General features: G+C 42.4%; 1 protein-coding gene across 2 annotated transcripts in view; it reads right to left on the bottom strand.

The window, feature by feature from the left end:
• LOC126281260 (transcription intermediary factor 1-beta) overlaps nucleotides 1-25,168 on the bottom strand; it is a 124,995-nt gene that overhangs the window by 65,319 nt on the left and 34,508 nt on the right. For both annotated transcript variants that reach the window (XM_049980062.1, XM_049980063.1), the window contains exons 8-10: nucleotides 21,151-21,896; nucleotides 13,229-13,456; nucleotides 39-554 (exon numbers count right to left, since the gene is read on the bottom strand). In XM_049980062.1, the coding sequence (XP_049836019.1) occupies nucleotides 39-554; nucleotides 13,229-13,456; nucleotides 21,151-21,896 (1,490 nt within the window). The remainder of the gene's footprint in view (nucleotides 1-38; nucleotides 555-13,228; nucleotides 13,457-21,150; nucleotides 21,897-25,168) is intronic.

Genomic DNA, 25,168 nt, shown 5'->3' with positions numbered 1-25,168 from the left:
CTGTGACAGTAGAATGTCCACTAAAAGCCAAAACTCACCTGACAGAGGTTATCGAGGCTCTTCTCTGTATCCTCTGAACGCCCCTGGCTGGGGCTAGGCGTCTTTGGTACAGAAGAGGTTACAGCTGATGACACCCTCCCCGACAGCTCTCCATTTTGATTTTGAGCGACTGCAGGCACTGTACCTCCTGTCACCCTCTGTGCCTGTGGCTGCACCTGTGACTTCAGCGTGATTTTGAAGGACTCGTCAACCGGCCCCTGTGGCTGTGCAGCTCGTGCTACAGGTGGGTAAGCATGTCCGTTGGCATTAGATCCAACGCCCTGTTGTGGTATGTGCCACTGCACACCAGAGTGTTGCATCATCTGCGCACTGGAACTGTGCGGGCTCTGGCCACGGGTGTGCGTGACGGACACTCCTGCTGCTGGCACAACATGCTGCATCCCCACTGCCTGCCGTTGCACTTGTCCTGCAAATGTGTGCCCCACATTCTGTGAGGCCATCCTGTTGTTTGGTATCTGCTGAGGCTGCTGCTGGTGGTGGTGCACAGTGTACAGCTGCAGAGGAAACATTACAGATTCCATGATATAGGCACCAATTTAAGTGACAGAAAACTAGTGGTACAATCAAGTGTGCCACTCTAAATTAGTAAAACAATTACAGCCACACAGGGTTATTGAAAACTTGAAGGTTGTGGATTCATTACTTAAACAAAAAGGGGTTTTAGGGATATAATAAATTACTTCAAAGTACTTACGGGCATATCGACAACTGCCGATATTTCGGCGGATGCACACTCCGCCATTTTCAAGGCAGTTGTCGAAAATTCAACCTGGCTGAATGCCCGCAAGTACTTTGAACATAGTTTACGCCAGGAGAAGCTCAGGTTGCACAATAAATTACTTATTTCCAAATGACAACATAGATCCAAAGGAATAATCTCATCAACACCCCTATCTTGCATAAAAATTGTAGAAGGAAGATTACTTCAGTTATTAATATAAATGGAAAATAAAATGAAATGTAGACACTATAACAAAAAGCCATAGAGGATGCGCTTCTTAATTCCAATGCCAAAACCTGTTAAAGATGGACAAAATCCTATTGAAAACCTTGAAAAAGTGGAAAAGTTTACAATAAATTCAACTACCTTAAACGTAATTAATAACAGTAAAATTTTATGATGTAAAATTATGACTGCAAAATTAACATTTTGCAAGCAAATTACACACACAGCTTACAGAAATTAAGAGTACTTATGGATTAAAATAATCTTCCTTCGTTGCCCATAACAAATTACATTTAAGAAGCAGTTACGATGAAATACATGTCTACAAATGACTTCCAATGAAGAAGAAATAATAATTTAATTTTTAATGCTGCATCATGTGCTAGCAAGGAAGGGCGGGTCGACAGATGGACGAACAGACGGTCACCCATATGTGCTCTTATCTCTCTCTCTCTCTCTCTGTGTGTATTTCCCTCCCCCCCCCCCCCCCATCTCCCTCCAGATCTACCTTATTGGTCATTTTTCTTGAAAATGTTGTATCCTTTCTTCTTTTGTCTGAAATGCATTGATTTAGAAAACTGATAGCATAGAGAAGAGAAAACCTTACACCCCGGAAGCTGGAGGAAATGGACTCAAGATCAGTATTTCCAATGGTAAGTGGGCACAAAATTAATGCCGTTGAACAGATGTATCAAAATGAAGTATTCTTGTAAAATTTTTTTTGCAATTTTTGCCAATTGGATAACACCATGGAGAGGGTAAAGAAGAAAGAAAAAACACCTCAGCTCAGTACAGCCGATAGAGACACAAAAAACAACCGAAAATTTAAGCTCCTAGCTTTCGGAATAAATGTTCCTTCATCAGGGAGGAGAGAGGGGAAAGAAAGGGAAGAAGGGAAAGTGGATTTAGTTACTCACAACCCAGGTTATGAAGCAACAGGGAAAGGAAAACAGGGAAGGTAGCAAGGATGGAGGCATGGTTGTCAGAGGGAAGCCAAAGATGCTTCCCTCTGACAACCATGCCTCCATCCTTGCTACCTTCCCTGTTTTCCTTTCCCTGTTGCTTCATAACCTGGGTTGTGAGTAACTAAATCCACTTTCCCTTCTTCCCTTTCTTTCCCCTCTCTCCTCCCTGATGAAGGAACATTTATTCCGAAAGCTAGGAGCTTAAATTTTCGGTTGTTTTTTGTGTCTCTATCGGCTGTACTGAGCTGAGGTAAGTACTGGCCAGCCCCTCTATCTCTTTGTTAGTAATTGTTTCACATCTTTATATGAGATTTTCCATTAATTATTTATAAAGAAAAAACACCTGTGGACTGGCAATATGCCATACCACCTCCAACAAAAATGTGGGAGATTACTGGCACTACAAAGCATGGCTTGCATTCCTTCATTGATAGTGACATCACTTCTGTCTAATGAGCAGCATTCTGGAGGTACACTATCACAGGTTTCTATAGTGATCTTTAATGTGTTTTTGTCTTTTGTTTAATTAGGAAATGTTCTATCACAGAAGGATTTTCTATGCGTAAGGCAGTTGGAGAATGTCACCAGAGTAACTGACAAGCTTTATGCAGAAAGAGATCAAGATTATACATTTTATCATGACTGTTTTTCAGTGTCTGTAGGCAAGGATTGGAAGTAGTGGTAATGTGTAAGCTTTCAAGCTTATAACTTGCAAGTTAGACTCTGTGTTAGATATGACAGAAGCACAGAGATACTTCCTGCAATAAATCTGAGGCCACATCTTTCCAGAAGAAGAATACCATGGGTTTCTGGAATAATCAGAAGTACTCGAGAACCCTACGCAATGGTGGTTTACTTCTATGTCACGTCCATATTCTACGGACATTAAGCAGAGATGATTTCCAGACTACAATCACATTCTGTAAATGCTTTCTAAATAAAAATGTGGAGTTTCTAACTTTCATATTGTGGACATAATTGGAGTGAACAAGCTGAATGTTGAAAGCAGTTTTCCTCATTGTCTGACAGGGTGATGCTATAGTGTGTACTGCCACTTAATGAGATTTACAATCTCTTCTTCAAGCACATTATAAGAAATGAGACTGCATTTTTTGTGGGAAATATGGCTTTCATGTATGTTCCCTACTACAAAAGCTTCAAGATGCCATATTCCAGTGGGACAATGCTTACGCTTATGCTGTGCAGGTTTTTCCTCATTGTCTTTGAACACTAAAATATTGCCTTTTTTGGGTGGTTCCCCCAGGCCTGATACCCACTGAACATACCTGGGATCAGAAATGAAAGTAATCAGTTAGTTACGTGTTCCAGGGATCACAATAATGTGGAACAAGTCATTTTAAATTCACATCATGAATTAATTTGTACACAGCTACATTATGAACATATCTCTCTCTCTCTCTCTCTCTCTTTTTTTTCTTTTTTTTTTAAGCAGAGATTTGGAACACCAATTGTAACAGTTGTAGCTTGTTTAGGAGATCAATACAGAGCCCTGTGATTCTGTCCTATGTTGAAAAAGAGGAAATTACGCAGTATGTCATCAAAATAAATTCTCATTTAACAACAAAAAGGGTATATATTACAATTTTAGGTGCATTTCAACCATCTTTGGAGCACAATTTAGCATCTGCTTCTCAGTTTTCAGCCTTTCTGCTCCACCACGCAAAGTGGTGCAGAAGTTAACACACTGGACTTTTATTCTGGAAGACGATGGTTCAAACCCGCATCTGGCCTTCCTGATTTAGGTTTTCCGTGATTTATCTAAATCACTCAAGGCAACTACCAGGATGAGTCCTTTGAAAGGATAAAACTGTGAAATCCCATTTAAAGTCACATCACAGTCCGAGGTCTAGGCTGATTCACAGTGTTCTGTACGTCAATATAGTTTAATTTTTGGTGGCAGTGAGACAGAAGGGAGCGCGCGGCCCCCTGCTGTGCAACTTTTAACGTGGTAACACACATAAGTCACAAGCAATGTCTATGAGATATTTCTGCCAGGACTTACGATCACTGACAAATAGGTGCCGAGATGATGCCCAGCAGTCAGTCAACATGCCTAAATCCAATTGCAGCTGACATTTGGGTCTGAGCAGGGTATCATACACTTGCTTACCCAGTCCCTAATCTCCTGTGAAACCAGCAAACAGAGGGCTTTTAAGTACCTGGCATTGAAGAAGTGGTAGATGAGCAGCTCTTTGATTGCTTGTGATAACTACCCATGTGTCTGTTGCAGTCATGCCAAGTCAATAATTCTTCCATCTCCTTGGTCAGTAAATCCACTGTGGTGGACAGCATATCACAAGTGGCCCATGTTATCAATTGTGACAACAAGTTGTTGAACGCCGGCGCCACTGTACTCACTGGTGCAGGCATTATAGCATCGAATATATTGTCAGCTAACTCTGCTACAGTGTCTAAAGGCATGTTGGTTTGCGATGCAATAATGGCTTTCACCTGGGATGCAAAAGACTGCTTCACAGTGTGCACAAAAGACTTACTAAATATTGTGAGGGCCTTCTGTTGCCTGTGTCTTATTGGTTTTGGACTTCTCTGATGTGTTCTTCCTATGAAGTGGTAATCCATTACTTCTCTGATGTGTTCTTCCTATGAAGTGGTAATCCATTGTATCAATTCTGTTTTTAAATTCCCATATGCTTCTGTCACAGGTGAAGTGGTGATCACACCTTCAATCTCCATTATGTACGTATGATCCAGATGGCTCATAATGATTGCAAATTTGGTTGTGTCTGCTGTTATTCAGGCATAGAGAAAACTTGCTTCCACATGTGCAAACCATTAAGCCAGGTTACGTGGCCAAAAGGGTGGCAAACAAATAGTGAGTTGAAACTTCCTGGCAGATTAAAATTGTGTGCCAGGCCGAGACTCGAACTAGGGACCTTTGCCTTTCGCGGGCAAGTGCTCTACCAACTGAGCTACGCAAGCACGACTCACGTCCCGTCCTCACACCTTTAATTCTGCCAGTACCTCGTCTCCTACCTTCCAAACTTCACAGAGGTTCTCCTGCGAAACTAGCAGAACTAGCACTCCTGGAAGACAGGATATTGTGGGGACATGGCTTAGCCACAGCCTGAGGGTTGTTTCTACAATGAAATTTTCACTCTACAGCAGAGTGTTCGCTGTTATGAAACTTCCTGGCAGATTAAAACTGTGTGCCGGGCTGAGACTCGAACTCGGGACCTCTGCCTTTGCCTAAATGGTGAGTTGTCATAACGAAGCCATGGGATCCGTCGACGCACACATCATGTCGAATGGGGATCCAGACTATTAGCCGCAGATATAGCAAAAGAGACTCTTCACACCAGAAGCGGTAGCACTTCAATCAAACACACAGAGAGTTGGTTAATAATAAATGTTACCTTGAGACATTTTACATGGAAGTAGAATCAACCTGAAAATTAGAACACACAATATTCAAAAGCAACTCCGTAACTAATCAAAAGCGAAATAAGAAACTACTCTAAGAGTAAGTGCACAAGCATCATAGATTACAGTGCCTCTGGCAGCTGGTGAAGAAGCACTTTGACAATGTTACAAAATTTTGTGCACAAACCATGTGACTTGCACTGCACTGTAGTGTCACTTCTGCACAACTGCAATTAAATACATGAAAACATAAAATGATAAAATGGAAGAAATTAAATCAAAGTTAATATGTAAAAGTAATTAAAACTACAAGCAAAAGGTGTCCAAAAGCAAAAAAGAATGACTGGAAGACCAAACAAGAACATGAAATAGTTAATACAATGATTAAAATGACAAATGATTAAAAATTTAAAAAATATTATTTATAAAATTACATTTGAATCAATTACTTACATAAAAATAAGTATCAAATTCATTTCTATAAAGATTTAAAAATAAATAACTTTAAAGGATCTGATGAGATTCGAACAACCAACTTTCCGCACACCACGGATGTACCTTTTTAACAAATAAGCCACTTTATGTAGTTTTAAAAATTTTAAAGGTCTAGAGCATGGAGGTCCCACCCTCCAGGACCCATGGATCACATGGAAGCTTGCACGCCTCAGCGATACAGATAGCCACACCGTAGATGCAACCACAACGGAGGGGGAATCGGTTGAAAGGACAGACATACATGTGGTTCCTGAACAGGGATAGCAGCCTTTCCAGTAGTTGCAGGGGCAACAGTCTGGATGACTGACTGGTCTTGTAACATCAACCAGTATGGCCTTGTAGTGCTGGTACTACAAATGGTTGAAAGAAGGTAAAATTAGAGTTGTAATTTTTCCTGAGGGCATGCAGCTTTACTGTATGGTTAAATGATGATGGCGTCCTCTTGGGTAAAATATACCAGAGGTAAAATATTCCCCCCATTCGGATCTCCGCACGAGGAATACTCTGGAGGACGTCATTATCAAGAGAAAGAAAACTGGCATCCTATGGATCGGAGCGTGGAACATCAGATCCCTTAACTGGGCAGGTAGGTTAGAAAATTTAAAGAGGGAAATGGATAGGTTAATGCTAAATATGGTGGGAGTTAGTGAAGTTCAGTGGCAGGAGGAACAGGACTTCTGGTCAGGTGAATATAGAGTTACAAATACAAAATCAAGTAGGGGTAATGCAGGAGTAGGTTTAATAATGAGTTAAAAAGTAGGAACACAGATAAGCTACTGTTGTTGTTGTCTTCAGTACTGAGACTGGTTTGATGCAGCTCTCCATGCTACTCTATCTAATGCAAGCTTCTTCATCTCCCAGTACCTACTGCAACCTACATCCTTTTGAATCTGCTTAGTGTATCCATCTCTTGGTCTCCCTCTACGATTTTTACCCTCCACGCTGCCCTCCAATACTAAATTGGTGATCCCTTGATGCCTCAGAACATGTCCTACCAACCGATCCTTTCTTCTGGTCAAGTTGTGCCACAAACTTCTCTTCTCCCCAATCCTATTCAATACTTCCTCATTAGTTACGTGATCTACCCATCTAATCTTCAACATTCTTCTGTAGCACCACATTTTGAAAGCTTCTATTCTCTTCTTGTCCAAACTATTTATCGTCCATGTTTCGCTTCCATACATGGCTACACTCCATACAAATACTTTCAGAAATGACTTCCTGACAATTAAATCTATACTCGATGTTAACAAATTTCTCTTCTTCAGAAACGCTTTCCTTGCCATTGCCAGTCTACATTTTATATCCTCTCTACTTCGACCATCATCAGTTATTTTGCTCCCCAAATAACAAAACTCCTTTACTACTTTAAGTGTCTCATTTCCTAATCTAATTCCCTCAGCATCACCCGACTTAATTTGACTACATTCCATTATTCTCGTTTTGCTTTTGTTGATGTTCATCTTATATCCTCCTTTCAGGACACTGTCCATTCCGTTCAACTGCTCTTGCAAGTCCTTTGCTGTCTCTGACAGAATTACAATGTCATCGGCGATCCTCAAAGTTTTTATTTCTTCTCCGTGGATTTTAATACCTACTCCGAATTTTTCTTTTGTTTCCTTTACTGCTTGCTCAATATACAGATTGAATAACATCGGGGAGAGGCTACAACCCTGTCTCACTCCCTTCCCAACCACTGCTTCCCTTTCATGTCCCTCGACTCTTATAACTGCCATCTGGTTTCTGTACAAATTGTAAATAGCCTTTCGCTCCCTGTATTTTACCCCTGCCACCTTCAGAATTTGAGAGTATTCCAGTCAACATTGTCAAAAGCTTTCTCCAAGTCGACAAATGCTAGAAACGTAGGTTTGTCTTTCCTTAATCTTTCTTCTACGATAAGTTGTAAGGTCAGTATTGCCTCACGTGTTGCAGTATTTCTACGGAATCCAAACTGATCTTCCCCGAGGTCGGCTTCCACTACTTTTTCCATTCGTCTGTAAAGAATTCGAGTTAGTATTTTGCAGCTGTGGCTTATTAAACTGATTGTTCGGTAATTTTCACATCTGTCAACACCTGCTTTCTTTGGGATTGGAATTATTATATTCTTCTTGAAGTCTGAGGGTATTTCGCCTGTTTCATACATCTTGCTCACCAGATGGTACAGTTTTGTCAGGACTGGCTCTCCCAAGGCCGTCAGTAGTTCCAATGAAATGTTGTCTACTGGGGCCTTGCTTAGACTCAGGTCTTTCAGTGCTCTGTCAAACTCTTCACGCAGTATCGTATCTCCCATTTCATCTTCATCTACATCCTCTTCCATTTCCATAATATTGTCCACAAGTACATCGCCCTTGTATAGACCCTCTATATACTCCTTCCACCTTTCTGCTTTCCTTCTTTACTTAGAACTGGGTTTTCATCTGAACTCTTGATATTCATACAGGTGGTTCTCTTTTCTTTAAAGGTCTCTTTAATTTTCCTGTAGGCTGTATCTATCTTACCCCTAGTGAGATAAGCCTCTACATCCTTACATTTGTCCTCTAGCCATCCCTGCTTAGCCATTTTGCACTTCGTGTTGATCACATTTTTGAGACGTTTGTATTCCTTTTTGCCTGCTTCATTTACTGCATTTTTATATTTTCTCCTTTCATCAATTAAATTCAATATTTCTTCTGTTACCCAAGGATTTCTAGCAGCCCTCGTCTTTTTACCTACTTGTTCTTCTGCTGCCTTCAATACTTCATCCCTCAAAGCTACCCATTCTTCTTCTACTGTATTTCTTTCCCCTGTTTCAGTCAATTGTTCCCTTATGCTCTCCCTGAAACTCTGTACAACTTCTGGTTCTTTCAGTTTATCCAGGTCCCATCTCCTTAAATCCCCACCTTTTTGCAGTTTCTTCAGTTTTAATCTACAGTTCATAACCAATAGATTGTGGTCAGAGTCCACATCTGCCCCTGGAAATGTCTTACAATTTAAAACCTGATTCCTAAATCTCTGTCTTACCATTATATAATCTATCTGATACCTTGCTACTATGAACAGCATAGTGAACAAGTTATTGTACAGAAGATAGACATGAAGCCAACAATTACCACAGTACTGCAAGTTTACATGACAATTAGGTCCACAGATGATAAAGAGATTGAAGAAATGTATGATGAAATAAAAGAAATTATAGAGAAGTTAAGAGAGGCGAAAATGTAATAGTCACGGCGGAATGGGATTCGGTGGTAGGGAAAGGAAGAGGAGGAAAAATACACTCCTGGAAATGGAAAAAAGAACACATTGACGCCGGTGTGTCAGACCCACCATACTTGCTCCGGACACTGCGAGAGGGCTGTACAAGCAATGATCACACGCACGGCACAGCGGACACACCAGGAACCGCGGTGTTGGCCGTTGAATGGCGCTAGCTGCGCAGCATTTGTGCACCGCCGCCGTCAGTGTCAGCCAGTTTGACGTGGCATACGGAGCTCCATCGCAGTCTTCAACACTGGTAGCATGCCGTGACAGTGTGGACGTGAACCGTATGTGCAGTTGATGGACTTTGAGCGAGTGCGTATAGTGGGCATGCGGGAGGCCGGGTGGACGTACCGCCGAATTGCTCAACACGTGGGGCGTGAGGTCTCCACAGTACATCGATGTTGTCGCCAGTGGTCGGCAGAAGGTGCACATGCCCGTCCACCTGGGACCGGACCGCAGCGACGCACGGATGCACGCCAAGAGCGTAGGATCCTACGCAGTGCCGTAGGGGACCGCACCGCCACTTCTCAGCAAATTAGGGACACTGTTGCTCCTGGGGTATCGGCGAGGACCATTCGCAACCGTCTCCATGAAGCTGGGCTACGGTCCCGCACACCGTTAGGCCGTCTTCCGCTCACGCCCCAACATCGTGCAGCCCGCCTCCAGTGGTGTCGCGACAGGCGTGAATGGAGGGACGAATGGAGATGTGTCGTCTTCAGCAATGAGAGTCGCTTCTGCCTTGGTGCCAATGATGGCTGTATGCATGTTTGGTGCCGTGCAGCTGAGTGCCACAATCAGGACTGCATACGACCGAGGCACACAGGGCCAACACCCGGCATCATGGTGTCGGGAGCGATCTCCTACACTGGCCGTACACCTCTGGTGATTGTCGAGGGGACACTGAATAGTACACGGTACATCCAAACCGTCATCGAACCCATCGTTCTACCATTCCTAGACCGGCAAGGGAACTTGCTGTTCCAACAGGACAATGCACGTCCGCATGTATCCCGTGCCACCCAACGTGCTCTAGAAGGTGTAAGTCAACTACCCTGGCCAGCAAGATCTCCGGATCTATCCCCCATTGAGCATGTTTGGGACTGGATGAAGCGTCGTCTCACGCGGTCTGCACGTCCAGCACGAACGCTGCTCCAACTGAGGCGCCAGGTGGAAATGGCATGGCAAGCCGTTCCACAGGACTACATCCAGCATCTCTACGATCGTCTCCATGGGAGAATAGCAGCCTGCATTGCTGCGAAAGGTGGATATACACTGTACTAGTGCCGACATTGTGCATGCTCTGTTGCCTGTGTCTATGTGCCTGTGGTTCTGTCAGTGTGATCATGTGATGTATCTGACCCTAGGAATGTGTCAATAAAGTTTCCCCTTCCTGGGACAATGAATTCACGGTGTTTTTATTTCAGTTTCCAGGAGTGTAGATAGGATGCAAAATGTAGAGTGGAATGGCAAGAAAAGCATTTCTGAAGAAGAGAAATTTCTTAACATCAAGTATAGTTTTAAGTGTCAGGAAGTCTTTGAAAGTATTTGTGTGGAATGTGGCACAATAAACAGTTTAGAGATAAGAGCATAGAAGCTTTTGAAATGTGGTGCTACAGAAGAATGCTAAAGATTAGATGGACAGATCATGCAACTAATGAGGAGGTACTGAACAGAATTGTGGAGAAAGGAAATTTGTGGCACAACCTGACTACAAGAAGGGATCAGTTCGTAGGATACATTCTGACACACCATTTTAGTACTGGAGGGAAGCGTGGGGGGGGGGGAGGGGGGGTCGGAGGGAGACAGACCAAGAGATGGATACAGTAAGCAGATTCAGAAGGATGTACGTTGCAGTGATTACTTGGAGATGAACAGGCTTGCACATGATAGAGTAGCATGGAGAGCTGCAATCAAACTCATCTTTGAACTGAAGACGATGACTACATTCTGAATTATCTTCTTGTCGATTACCCACAAATGAGGGCCCACAAGGGTGAATAGCTGCTGGGTGTGATAGTTGGGACCCTAACCTACACATAGTTAGTTTCAAAAATTCGATCCCACACTGGTGACTTTTCCTAGTAAGACAGTGGCCATAACACATGCTTTGTTCCATGCAACTGGCACTACTACCCCATTCATATGTATAAAGTTGGGCTCAAGCAGCTATCCATAGTCTCAGTATTGTGTTTCAACTTTCCATTGAACCAACTGTTCAAGTTCATCTCCACTACTGTTTAATAGAGCTGCTGGATATTGGAAAACACAGCACACATGTGTGTTAACTGTTGCAATATTTAAAGGGGGGACTGTGAGCCCTCTGTCATAATGTCTGTGGCACTGCGTCATAAAAGCTAGCATCCTGGGCCCATATGAAGCCTACAATAGGCCTCTGTTAAAGCACCAAACCTGCTATGCAACCTACAGAAATATTGATCTTTCCAACCAGAAGTTAAATATATGAGAAACATTCTTAAAAACGTAGCATCTGGTCAAGAAATTACTAAGCAAGGGGTATCTGATAACTATACCCATGACGTAAAAAAATCACAGAATAGTAATTAGCATCTGGGAGAAATATTATGTCCAACCCTGAGAGTAGTATAAAGGTCATGTATAGCTGAGTCAGAGTAAGTTGATCCCTGACAGCAACAGTGGACTGGATATGACAGCTTCATGGGCCTACATCAACCAGCAACATAACATGATTCTGTAAACGTCGCTGTAGCAAGGCCACTGTGTTGTCACAGCTCTGCAGGTGGCTACTGTTTGCACCTGCAGCCATTAGCACGTCATAGTTGAAAGCTGGCAACAGCACTACGAGCTGTCAGGGAACATCTTATGCTATCTCAACTAAAGGATAGTGCAATGCCGTACAAACCAGTCAGCCGCACCTTCTTTTTTCCTTCCCCGATACTTCATATATAATGAAGGGTGCTGCGCTATCACCATAATTAGTGGTAAGGCATCACACAGTGCTCTTTGTCCCCACCACCCCAACAACCACTACCTTTTGGTGGAAGTAGTTCAGAGCATATCTAGAGGCTAAGATGAAACACCCATCAAAGAACAATAGCTCAAATAAAATACGTGTGTGATTGACAGATTACACTGGTGGCAGGCACTGTTACTGGAGTGCAGCCAGTCATACAGCACAAGGCTCTGCATATATATACGAAACAGGCAACATAGCGAGCACATTGTGCTTGTGAATGAACTACGAATGGCTGTGCTCTACCAATCAAATTACACAAACAGCAGCCGTAAAGCTATAATGACTGCTCAGTTTACCGTCCAGTATTTGTCCATCATGACAGACTAAATAACTAACTGAAATCTGTAGTTCTGACTCAGTCATCAGGTGATTCAAGACAACAGCAATTTTATATTTCATCAATGTGAATTTCACATGGTAGTCATCTAATAGGGCAAAACTGCCTTATCATTACAGAAGAACTTGTGCACTGCTGGTATAAGCCAATACTTAAGAGAAATGTTGTGAAATACCATCTGTAAAACAAAACAAAAAGAACTGATCACATTTTACATTAACTGACATAGTAGCAAACACTTACAGGAGACCGTTAGGCCCCCCCAAATCACTTGCAACTGTGCCACGAGGAAGTGCAGATATAACTGTGGTGTTAAGTCAATGGAGGAAAAGAAAATGACATTATATTTTACAAGCAAGTACTAGATAGATGACAACGGTATTATTTTACAGCATCAAGGGTAGGCGCCTTGTCCTACATAAAAGAAGAACGATAAATATTCAATGCTATAAAGACATGCAAGAAGAACAGCACCAAACAACCAATAAAATGTGCTATAGAATGCCTCACATGGGATTACAACTTTCCTTTCAGTAACAAATTTTAAAATGGATGTTAAGACATTGCCCAGTAAGCATTTCAACACCTGTCCACAGTCCAAAACTCTCATCCCACTATTTTCACAACTGGGACAATCTGAGCAACGGCAATCCTGTTAACATTCGTAAATATTTGAAATATTATTTTTAAGCTAATAATTCTTAAGAGATATTTTTTGACAAGTGGCCCATTTCCTCTTTATTTTCCTAGAAGCTTATTAAAGCAAGTAAATATAATACACGGCATACCTGCTGCTGCGCAGAATACCGTGGTGGGTGCTGGTAGGCGTGTCCAACTGGGACACGATAAGCTGCGGGAGCTGCACCAACATGTTGTTGGACAGGTTGGTTTGACACACTAAGTCGTATCACTGGTGCACCACCACCTTGCTGATACACTGGATGTGACAGAAGGCCACGGAGATTAGCATTCACACCATCAGTGCCAAGCTGCTGAGGATGTGTTGAAGATGTAACCTGTTGCAAAAATGACAACTAAATTACAACTGTAGATCTTGGTACTTTTCACTGGGAAATTTAGCAACACTTTCTACTTTTTAAATGAGATTAAAATAAAAATTAACAAAATAACATTGTTGTTATTTCCTATTATGCTTCTAAAAGTCGGGTAGTTTCAGCATCTGACCACACATACCCCTGCCACTGTGTAGTTGTACTGTCACATACCAGCTAGTAAATCACTGCTTGAGCTACTTGTATGTGGTTGGTTTTGGCTTTGTTTTGTGAACTCATTGTACTCTCTAGTTCTGTACCAACTGTCCTGTATATTTATTGGCGCGCCAACACAAATGATCTGAATGAAGAGAAGTGATATACTTGCTTTATAAGCACAACAGCAACAATATTTTCCTAATGTCAGCAAAAACAGATCAGATCTAAGGCACAAAATTGCATATGAGCCCTAAGAAACACCTACTCCTTTACCTTCTGCAAAATGTTATTTTGAAGTTTAAAAAGTGTAATGACTGACAAATTTCTCTTGAAACAAAGGGGTACTGCCTCCTCGAGAGAGATATTTTTGTAGGCACTGTGCAAATCACCAAATTCAAGTATTTCTATTAGTCCTTGGTTCACCTCCAGGACTTCTCTTTCTTCTCTTCCTTTCCCCATAGCTGATGTGTAAGAGCATGCCGAAAAGTAATGACTCCAAATTTTTTATGTAAAACTCTTAATGAACATTATTAACATTCTACATCTTTACTCTTCATGCTGCATATCTGCAACCCTCTGTCACTAGAGGGCTATAACTTGTAACTTGGCGGTGAGTAACATAATTATGTTGGTGCGTGAGAAACAGTGAGCTGTAAAGGAGTTTTTAACTCAAAGAGGATTCTCCATACATGGAGCACCCTCTCCTTCACAATAATGCCATACCGCACACAGGTGCTGTGACCTGCAACAATCCACCGCCTTGGGTGCACTGTTATCGACCATCCTCCATAAAATCCAGACTTGGCCCCATCCAACTTTTCACCTGTTTCCAAATCTTAAAGAAAACCTTCCAACACTTCATTTTGATGATGATAAAGTGGTGCAAACAGTGGTGAGGTTGTGGCTCTGTCAACGAAGCCAAACATTCTGCAGCAATGGTATCGACAAGCTGGTCTCTTATTGGGAGAAATGTGTTCGTTGCCAGGTTGGCTATGTTGAGAAATAAATATGTAGACATAAAGAATAAAGACCAAAATATATAAAGTCATGAAGAATAAAGCCAAACATTCTGCAGTGATGGTCTCTTGTTGGGAGAAATATGTTCGTTGCCAAGCAGGCTACGTTGAGAAATAAAGGAGTTTAGACATGAAGAATAAAAATGTGGAGTGTTAATAACATTTGTGTTATGACTCGCCGATCTTTCAAAGTGCCACCGCGCATTTACGTGCGTCCTCTACATGCGGCGCTGTCTGCCAACAATGCAGCAGCAGCAGCAGCACCACCTAAGTGGCCAGCCAGCCAGCGGCCGCTAGACTTGGACTCAGTTATGATTTGACTGTTAAAGTGTATATACGTCTTACTCTGTTTACTTTATCTGTGACTTTCAAGTATCGCGCCTTCCTTGAAATATATTTGTTCAACTTGAAGTTATTACAACTGGCGACAAGGTAGTGATTTTTCTTTTCCATAGTTTGACCCACGTGTTTCCACGGCTACTTTAGACCAACTATTGCAAGGTCTCATAGAACAGCAAACATTTCTCAAAAATGCGAATCCTGATTTCGTCGCGGCATCAAATGCGAGGCATCTCTCGTTGTTGTCTCTGCCTACTTTTCCTCCTTATGATGACACGGTGGAAAACTGGTTTGATTACGAAAAACGTCATCGACAGCACTCCTTGGCATTCCATGTCGTGGACGAACAAATATGTAAGTCTCTGTTCCTTTCGTAGATTTCACCTCAAATGTCAGTTGTTGTCGCAATTGGATCCTTTGAAAGATCCTGCGTCTTTGTCCTTTGCTGAAATGTGCTTACTTCTGTCCATCTATTTTCAAAAGCAAACGCATGTGGTAGCCTCTCGTGTTGCCTTTTATCATTGTCAAAAACAACCAAATCAATCCTATCGCGCTTGGGCTGCTGAACTTCACGGCGTCCAAGAGAAAGTGTCAATTTGTTACTGAAGTTCACAAAGAATCCTACACCAATTCCACGGTACGGGATGCTATTAGCTGATTGGCGCCTGACATAGAAGTTAGGCAATGTGCCCTTCAGTTGGCAAATCCGACTCTAGATGAAGTTCTGTCCACCGCTCAGTCTTTTGAAATTTCTCGCGCCACTGGAGCGCAAATAGAGGCATGGGCCGAAGTCGGAGAAATACAACCTATGTGCGATGTTGACGTAGCGTGTGGCGTATCCCCGCCGGCCGACGTGGCTGCAGTAAGCTCCCAAGCGCAGCATCGTCCTAATCGTAAACAAACCTCTAAGAAACTGCAGCAAAACCCACGGCAACTTCCTTCATGTCCGTGGTGTTCACGAAACATTCACAAGAAGATTGTCCACAATGTTGGGCCGCGTGTCACAAACGCAAAAAAGGGTCATGTGTCAACCGTTTGCAAATCCGACTGCATACATGATGTTCATGAACATGGCGCTGATTCTGATTGTGTGTTGTCTGTCAGTTGTACTTCTTCCCTTTCAGGGAAGTTATTCCTCACTGTTCAAATACTTGGTCGAGATGTTCGCATGCAGGTGGACACTGGTTCTGCTGCCACTATCATCAATTCTCAAATGTATCTTCAGTTGGATTTTGGGACAATTTGATGCTGATGTACCTTACAAATCTGTCGTTCACATTGTTCCCATATTTATGGTCGACCATAGTAACGCGGGGAATCTTTTTGGTTTCAATGCCTTTCGCGTTTTTGGGTTCTTCATAGATGACTGTCAATATCATCTCTGATGCTATTCCTTATGCTCAGTTGGATTCCTTGTCGACAGCATTTTCGTCCCTTTTTTTCTCCTGGGTTAGGCCGTGCAAACGACTTAGAAGCTCATATCACGCTCAAACCCACTGCTCGTCCTAAGTTTTTTCGGGCTCGGCCTATTCCTGTGGCCCTTCACGATCAGGTCAAATGGGAGCTGGATCGTCTCACTGCTTCAGGGGTCTTGCTTCGTGTCACTTCCAGTGAGTGGTCCTCTCCTGTCGTCATCGTTGCTAAGCCAAATGGTGATATTTGTCTCTGTGGCGATTTCAAAGCCACTGTAAATGCTCAATGCCATATCAACACTTACCCTATGCCTCGACCTGAAGAATTGTTCACTAAACTTGCTGGAGACCAGTATTTTTCTAAACTTGACCTGTCGGAAGCTTATCATAAACTTCCTCTCGATGCTGCGTCCCGGCAGTTTCTGGTCCTTAACATGCCTTTCGGCCTCTATCAATACCAACGATTGCCATTCAGGGTTGCCAGCGCCCCTGCTCTCTTTCAGTGATTCTTGGAACAATTATTGCTCACTGTCCCTGGGTGTATAAATTACCAGGACGACATTGTTGTCACTGGCTCCACCACTGATGAACATCTTCAAAATCTCTGCACACTTTTTCATGTCTTACAGAATGCCGGTCTTAAGTGTAATCTACAGAAATCAAAATTTTTTCAGGCATCTATCACGTACTTGGGGTTTCAACTCTCTCGGGATGGTATTCGTCCGCTTCTGCAAACTGTTGCTGCAATCGATGCCCTACATCTGTTAAGGGACTGCAGGCCTTCTTGGGGAAAATAGCATACTATCACAAGTTTTTACCGTCTGCTGCTTCGGTGGTTCAGCTGTTGCATCGCCTGTTGCACAAAAACGTGTGTTTTCACTGGTCCGCATCATGTGATGTGGCTTTCCAGAAATTAAAGACTATGCTGAAACAGGCCCCGTGACTGACTACTTATCGACCTGGCCAACATCTTGTTCTTGCCATGGATGCCTCTCAATATGGGGTTCGTGCAGTCCTTGTGCACCGTTTTTACGCTGTATTCAGAAGGGTTAGCCAGATCGCCTGTCCGCTAAGACTTATGATCCATTGTGGAACTACTACGCTTTGCGTTACCGCCTCACAGCTAAGGATGGCGTTATCCTTCTTTCCACCAAAATTGCTTTGTCGCATATTGTGCTACCTGCGTCTTCGCGTGCTTCGGTCTTGTGCCTCCCTCACCAAGGGCACTGGGGTGTCTATCGCACAAAATCTCTGGTGCGCCGTTATATGCACTGGCCCAGCATCGACTCTGAAATTTCACACATGGTCGCTGCCTGCGGCCCTTGTGCGTCACAGGCCGCCGCCCCGAAGTCACCTTAGTCACCGTGGCCTTTGCCTGAGAAGCCCTGGGAGCGTATTCATGCTGACTTTGCGGGACCTTTTTTAGGTACTTATTGGCTTCTCTTTATTGACACCTACTCTTTCCTTTCATTGTCTGTTGCACGTCACCTGCCACCACAGCAACCACCAATGCTCTAGCTCGCATTTTCTCTTTGGAAGGCCTTCCCTCTACACTTGTTACTGATAATGGTCTGCAATTTGCCTCTTCCGATTTCGCGTATTTTTGTGCCTGCCACGGCGTCATGCATGTCAAGGCGCTTCTGTTCCATCCACAGTCAAACAGTGAGGCTGAATGACTGGTCCGCACATTTAAGGCTCAGATGAGGAAACTCCTGACTTATTCAGCTGATGATGTGCTTCTTCAATTTCTGGCTTCTTACCGTTTCACCCCCATGGGCGACCACAACCGGGCTGAGGTCTGACATGGCCAACAGCCTTACACGCTACTTCATCTTCTGCGGCCTTCCACCTCACGGCCGCGGGTGCCTTCACTTGGCCGGTTCACCGCCGACGACCTTGTATGGGTACGGGGATATGGCAGGTGGCCAAAATGGAGTCCTGGCCGCATCTTATGACACTGTGGCTGACGCCTGTATGAAATCCAGACAGACACGGGTGTTGCAGTGCGTGGTTCGGACCAGCTCGGCCTTGTGTGCCGGCAACACCTGTTCCAGATGCCGCTACACCCCTTTCAGCTCTACCTGACGCTCGGGATACTGGAATCTCTCATTACTCACAACACAGTCCTCTCACCATCATATCGTTGCCAGCACAAGAACTGACACCACCAGAAGACGTGCCCACGCAGGAACCAGATGACCATCAACTGTCAGAGCAACTCTACTCGTCTCCTCCTCCTACGGACGCGGACACATTGCCCATGTCTCCTGTTATAACAACTGGACTTGCCGCAATGAACAGATTGGTGCACGGGGCCCCAGCAGATTCGACCTCCACGTCTCCTGTCATCTCAACCCATTATCATCGGGGACATGTCTGTCCGTACGGGAAACCTCCTCCTCGAGGCTTTAAGGCCAGTCAGACAACGCCTATGGACGTTAAAAATCTACAGGCTACCTCCATCGAGACCTGTGCAAAAAATTCAAAGGGGGGAAAAGTGTTGTGCCTCGCCGATCTTTCAAAGTGCCGCCGCGCAGTTAAGTGCATCCACTACATGCGGCGCTGTCTGCCAGCCATGCAGCAGCAGTGCAACCTAAGCGGCCAGCCAGCCAGCGGCCGCTGGACTTCGACTCAGTTATGATTTGAGTGTAAAAGTCTATACACATCTTACTCTGTTTAGTTGTCTTCCTTGAAATATATTTGTTCAACTTGAAGTTATTATTTCACAAACATTTACTGTTTTCTTCTGTATTCTTTCTCAGTTCTGATTTGCAAGTTTCAGTGTGGTATCACTTATAAGGCTGATAAGGACACCCTATCATTTAAGGTGAAGTAAAAGGTTGTAAGTGCACTTTAAACCAGCAGCTGCTTGAAATAAACATTCTATTTTTGATCTAGACAATCTGCTGTTGGTACCTTCAGCAACGTTTTGTAGCAAATGTCATGTTAAATCAGATGTGTTTCTTGTTGATACTACCACTGCTTTGTTAAAGATTACAAGCTTGAGTTATGTCCGTTTCTATAACTAATTTTTTCTGCTATTAGCATGAGATTTACTCGTAGTTACTAAAAAGATTCAGCAAGTTAAGAAGTGAGGGATATGTTGAGTTTATATGATGGTTTTTATTTATATATACATCACTTGCACCTCTCTCATTTTTTCTGTTACTTCTGGTTTATCTTTTGATGTGATGAATAGCTGAAAAATATTTTCAGCAGTGGAGATACAGTGAATAACGAAGTCCTTAACTGATTAGCAGTACAGTGGCAGTAAAGAATAATGTACCAACATCAACTCTTATTTGTATTTCATGTTATATGGGAACACAAGATGCTGAAAAAAAAACACACACTTTGAATGAGGACCAAAGGATGGCTGCAGTTAGTGGGTGCTGGATGGACAAGGTAATTGTGCCACTCGGTGTCTATTATAGCAAGTAACAGATGGAACTACAGGGCATGGTGCATGTTCATCAGTGTAGGAGGTGCTGAAATTAAATAAGGAATACTGCCAATACCAGTTTTAATGCGTTTTCAAAACATACAATATTAAAATGTATTACCTCTGTGTAACCAGATGTTACCATATATCACTGAGACACTTCCGTAAGGGGAGAATACAGTTAATTGTATTTTTTATTAAGAAGGTATCAATGAGTCTGTTTTTAGAAGATCTCTCTCCTCTTTGCCTGGTTGGTAAATCAAGTAATACACAGCAATATGTTTCACACTTTGATTATTCACTTCCTTGTGAGGATGAGCCATCTGTCTGATTTACTTAGAAAACTTTTTTTTTATATATATTGTTATATGGGCATTCACATTTAAATATAGGAGTGAGACAGCCTTCACGTAGAAAATTATTTGTTCTCCATTACAGGTTGTAATATTAAACTTGGATGTCGTATGTTACTGCTTCACCAACTTTGACAGACATGAGGATTTTTGAGGCATTCTTTAGTAATAGATTAGGCAATGTGTATGGTTTGTTCTGTTTTATTCTGTAGGGTCAAGTATTCCTTGGTAATCAAATCTATCCGAAAGAAATTTTAAATAATTTTAAAAATGGGAAAGAATTAGTATGACTATTCATGTTCAATAATCAAACCATGATGTTCAAATCTTTCTTGACATTTAACTGTACTAAATTTCATTATAAAAGTCCATTGTTTTTGTTACCCTGAAAGTTGAGAGGTTTTCTGTTGGTGACAATATACACAACCTACCTAGTACGCCCCCCCCCTCCCCCACCCACCAACACAAACACGAAGTAATTACTCATGAAAGTTTTATAGAATGTTTCAAAATATTAGGATTGTTATAGCACTTCATGGCATTCAAACTGATTGGTATTCAGTATGTGAAGATACTGCTTAAGATGAGTGCTACTCAAAACTGTGTAGGCCAGTTACAAATAAAGTGTGTTCCTAACACAGTAAATGGTAGCTGCTCCTGTATACATCACATAACACCTTGACAGTTCTAAATCCTACTCTCTCTGATCAGTTATGTCTGTTGATACCAACACAGTAACATGTGAATTTTGTAGATAATTTCCAATATCGAGCTATAATAATAAAATTTCGAAGCGTGAGATTATGGCAGTAGCTCCATCCAGGACGACTAAATAAAATATCACCTAAGGAAAAGAAGTATATTGTAAAACAACGGGCTGAACATTTACTCTCTCTGAGGTTCCACTTAGCCTTAAAAATACAGAAGCTAATCTAACCTGCTGATGGTGGTTGGTCTGCATAAGTACTGGCACATGTGGTGGCTGCCGCATCATGTTACGACCGGGCGTTGGTCCCACTGGCACACTCTGGTGGGGAGACATTCGGCTGTGTGGGGAAATACGGTGATGGGGCTGTGGGCTGGGTCCTTGCTGCTGCGGCTGCTGATGCTGATGATGCAGAGGCGGCGGCTGAGGTTGCTGTCGCTGCACCTGCTGAGGGGTTTGAGGATACGGAGGAGGATTTCCAAGCACAGGTGGTGGTGCCAAGGGAGCCTGCTGATGAGGAGGTTGTACATGGCTTGACTGCACAGCTGGATGTTGCTGCTGATGTTGCTGCTGTGGAGACTGCGCGAGGTGCAGCGTCTGCTGAAACTGTGTATGCTGTGGCTGTGGAGATTGCTGAAGATGCTGATGTTGTTGCTGTGGTTGCTGCTGCTGGTGTTGTTGTTGTTGTTGTTGTTGGTGCTGCTGCTGCTGCGGCTGCTGTTGGTGTTGGTGTTGCTGCTGTTGTTGGTGCTGTTGCTGCTGCTGCTGCTGCTGCTGCTGTTGGTGGTGGTGCTGTTGTTGTTGTTGTTGCTGCTGCTGCTGCTGCTGAGGTTGGGGCGGTGGTGGTGGAGGTGGTGGCGGTGGGGGTTGTGGTTGCTGCTGTGGTGATTGAGACTGAGCTGGAGGCTGATGAGCTCCACTGCTTCCTGATGTATACATCCGACCATCCACCACTATCCCACCAATACTAGAAACCGCTGCAACAATATATTTGAAAAATGCAATACCCATAATCACTATGAACTGCAACAACATGAAGCACTGGTGGTACTGCAATGTGAGATGTGTTTTTTATATATACATAACAATGGAATTGTTAGAACAGATAACTTTTAACATTTAAAAAATGGCATCTCAGAGTATAAAGTACTTATAATAAGCTAAATATAGACAGAGTACTGATCAGTAGTGAAGGCTAGGGAAAAAACAGTTATGACCATTTTAAAAGGATTATCCCAGCCCCCAAGTGAACTAATTGAATGAACTATTGGTAAACCTACATCTGGAAAGATGGATTGGGAGGGGGGGGGGGGGCGGTTTGAACACAACTTCTCCCAAATGTGAGTCCAGTCTTCACCACAATATCACCTAACGCAGTAGTTTCAATTTTTATCCTTATTCTATGCACATAAAACATGCAGATAGAAGAGTTCCCTTTTACAGCACCCAGCTGCATCTCTCTCTCCTCTAACCCAGTCCTCTTATTCCAAGATGAAAAAAATTCCTCCATTCCAAATGATAGCTTTTGTGTTGTATTTGTATGTAACCCGTCTTTCCCACTGCTCAGCAAGTACCAATTTTTATTTGACTGGGATCAGAATTTTCCACCTAAATAGTTTTATTACTAAGTGAAACTCTGCCAGGGCTTTTCAGCAATACAGTACATGACATTAACCTCTGCACCACTGCATGTCTCGATCTCATTGGTGAGCAGAGGGGAAGCAGAGTTTCACACAATTACTGCTTGCATAGTTAGAGGTAATTTTGATAGAGTAATTTTTCAGTTCTGTTGACTGCAGGAACAGTATAGTCATTATATGTGTACTAAGCAAAGATGTCACTAATCCAAATTTTGGTCTGAAGATTATTGTTGAAGGTGGTCTGCTGTTGTCTTCCTCCGACTTTTGAAATGACTTACTGAGGTAGTTACTGGGGGACCTACATTTTAATGTGGACTCCAAATCGCGGTGAAACTAAGCATTTTCACATCAACAAACACTGTCAGAGGCAAAATATGTGGTCAGTGACAGATAAAAATCCTAGGACTGACTGGGAATAAAGAACAAATTGAATTTGTATCAAATAGCCAGATTAAATGCTCTTTACATAAGCTGAAATAATTTCAAAGCAAACACAAATAAAGATATATCAACAAAAATAATAAATTTTTGAAACCATAATGTAACTGGATAGATAAAAATCTACACATTAAGTAGTGTCTGCAGAACATACATACAAAGGTATTTAAATTTGCAAGCTTTTGGAGCCAGTGGTTCCTCATGCTGGCAGAAGGGTTGAAGCAGAAGAAAGGGGGTATAAAAGAAAAGGACTGGTGATGTTTAGGCAATGGGGAGAGCTCAGAAAAGATGCCCAGAACCCTGGGTCAGGAGACACTGGTCAGGATGAAAAGATAAGACTGATTGTTGGGGACTGCTCTGGACAAGATATGAAATACTGAGAGCTTAAAGGTCGGAGATAAGGTAATAAGCCAGACAGAGATTACTGACAAAACATAATGCACGAGTTAATAAGAGAGAAAAGTGAAGTGAGTAGTTTGTAGTAGATGTGAGGATGGGAAAAAATACACAGGTCATAAAACAAAAGATGTAGAAAATTGAAAGTAGCGAAGAAGGAAATGTTACCAAGAAGAAATTAACGTAAATTAAAGACAGGTGGATAGTGGAAACCAAGGACATGTTGTAACGTGAGTTTCTCTTACCTTTGTAGTTCTGAGTAGTGTCTGGGGAAGAAACCAGATAGCATGTGTGGTGAAACAGGCACCAATGTCACAATGTCATGTTGTAGAGCATGCTCCGCTACAAGATAATGTGTGTCACCAGTATGCACCCTCTGCCTACACTCATTCATTCTAACTGATAACTTGGTGGTAGTCATGCCAATGTAAAAGACCAAACAGTGTTAACATAACAGTTGGTATCTGACATGTTTCGTTTCATAGGTGGTTCTCCCTTTGATAGTACACATTTTTCCAGTTACAGGGCTCGTATAGGTGGTGGTAGGAGGGTGCATAGGGCAAGTCTTACAGTGTGGTTGTTATAGGGATGGAAGCCACAGCATAGGGAAATGGGTGCAGAGGGGAGCATAGCATCTGAGGAGAATATTGTGGAGATTGGGAGGGCAACATAAAGCAGAAAACTACAGTAGGCAGCGTGGGCAAAATGTCAAGACAGAATGGACCCCATTTTAGAGTATGATTTTAGGAAGTCATAACCTTGTCAAAGTAGCTGATTAATGTATTCAACACGAGGGTAATACTGAGTGATATGAGGTGTAATCCTAAGGATGCCTGTATGGAGTCTGCATCTAAACTAGACTCACCCAAAAATTGTGCCCGGCGGGTGCGGCTGCACTCCGCAGGCACAAGGCAGTGTAGTTCAGTGCCCCGTACTCAGCTGTGTGTCACTAGTGTCAGCATAGGTAAAAGGTAGTGGTAAAACAAGCAAACCATTTACTGTTCAGGTAATAATTAGTGTTCATGTGGCAGAATTACAGCACTAAACTTTAAAAAACAATATCCAAAACAAGAATAAAAGAACAACATAGTAGTTTTCTGACCCACAGGTTGATTCTATTAGTATTTCCCATGCGCACTCATACGTACAGTAGATGTCTTCTGAAATATAGATCAATTTCTTAAATGAACTCTTTTCATAAATATTCTATTTTAGAAATAATTTTACATAGGGGATATAGAGTCTCATTCTTCCTATTAGTAGTTACAACTAAATATGTTTGTTGTATTTATGCTACAGCTTTCTTTATCACTTTTCAGAATATAGACATCAAATCCTTAGTTTGCTATTTTGTACGCAATAATTTTAATTGATCAAGTTTGAAAACTTATCAAAAAAAAAAAAAAAAAATAGAATTAAGGTTGTAAAGACCTTTAATCCTTACAGTTAACATTGTTAAAGAAGACCATTAACTTTTTACATGTTTTTATTTTTTGAGGAAATGATTTTGTCTAGGTTTGGTACAATATTCCAGCAGACTGCTAACCTCAAAGAATTAGTCAAATTTTTATCGCTAAGTAGTGAATGGTTCTTAGTTTCAGCAAACTTTAAAAGGGAGAAAAAGTGCTCACAAATATACGTGAAACCAAACACTGAGGGATTGGCAGTGTGCTTGTGCAAAAAAGGGTACTTCACTCACGGAAAACAGCTGTAAAAGTTGTCCAAAGTTTTACACAAAAGAAAGCGGTCCTTCAGGTGGATATCGCACTGCAGGT

Source organism: Schistocerca gregaria, chromosome 7 (genome assembly GCF_023897955.1).
Source record: "Schistocerca gregaria isolate iqSchGreg1 chromosome 7, iqSchGreg1.2, whole genome shotgun sequence".
NCBI classification, from domain to species: Eukaryota; Metazoa; Arthropoda; class Insecta; order Orthoptera; family Acrididae; genus Schistocerca; species Schistocerca gregaria.
Note: the sequence above shows the minus strand (reverse complement) of the source record. Positions and strands in the feature narration are given on the sequence as shown.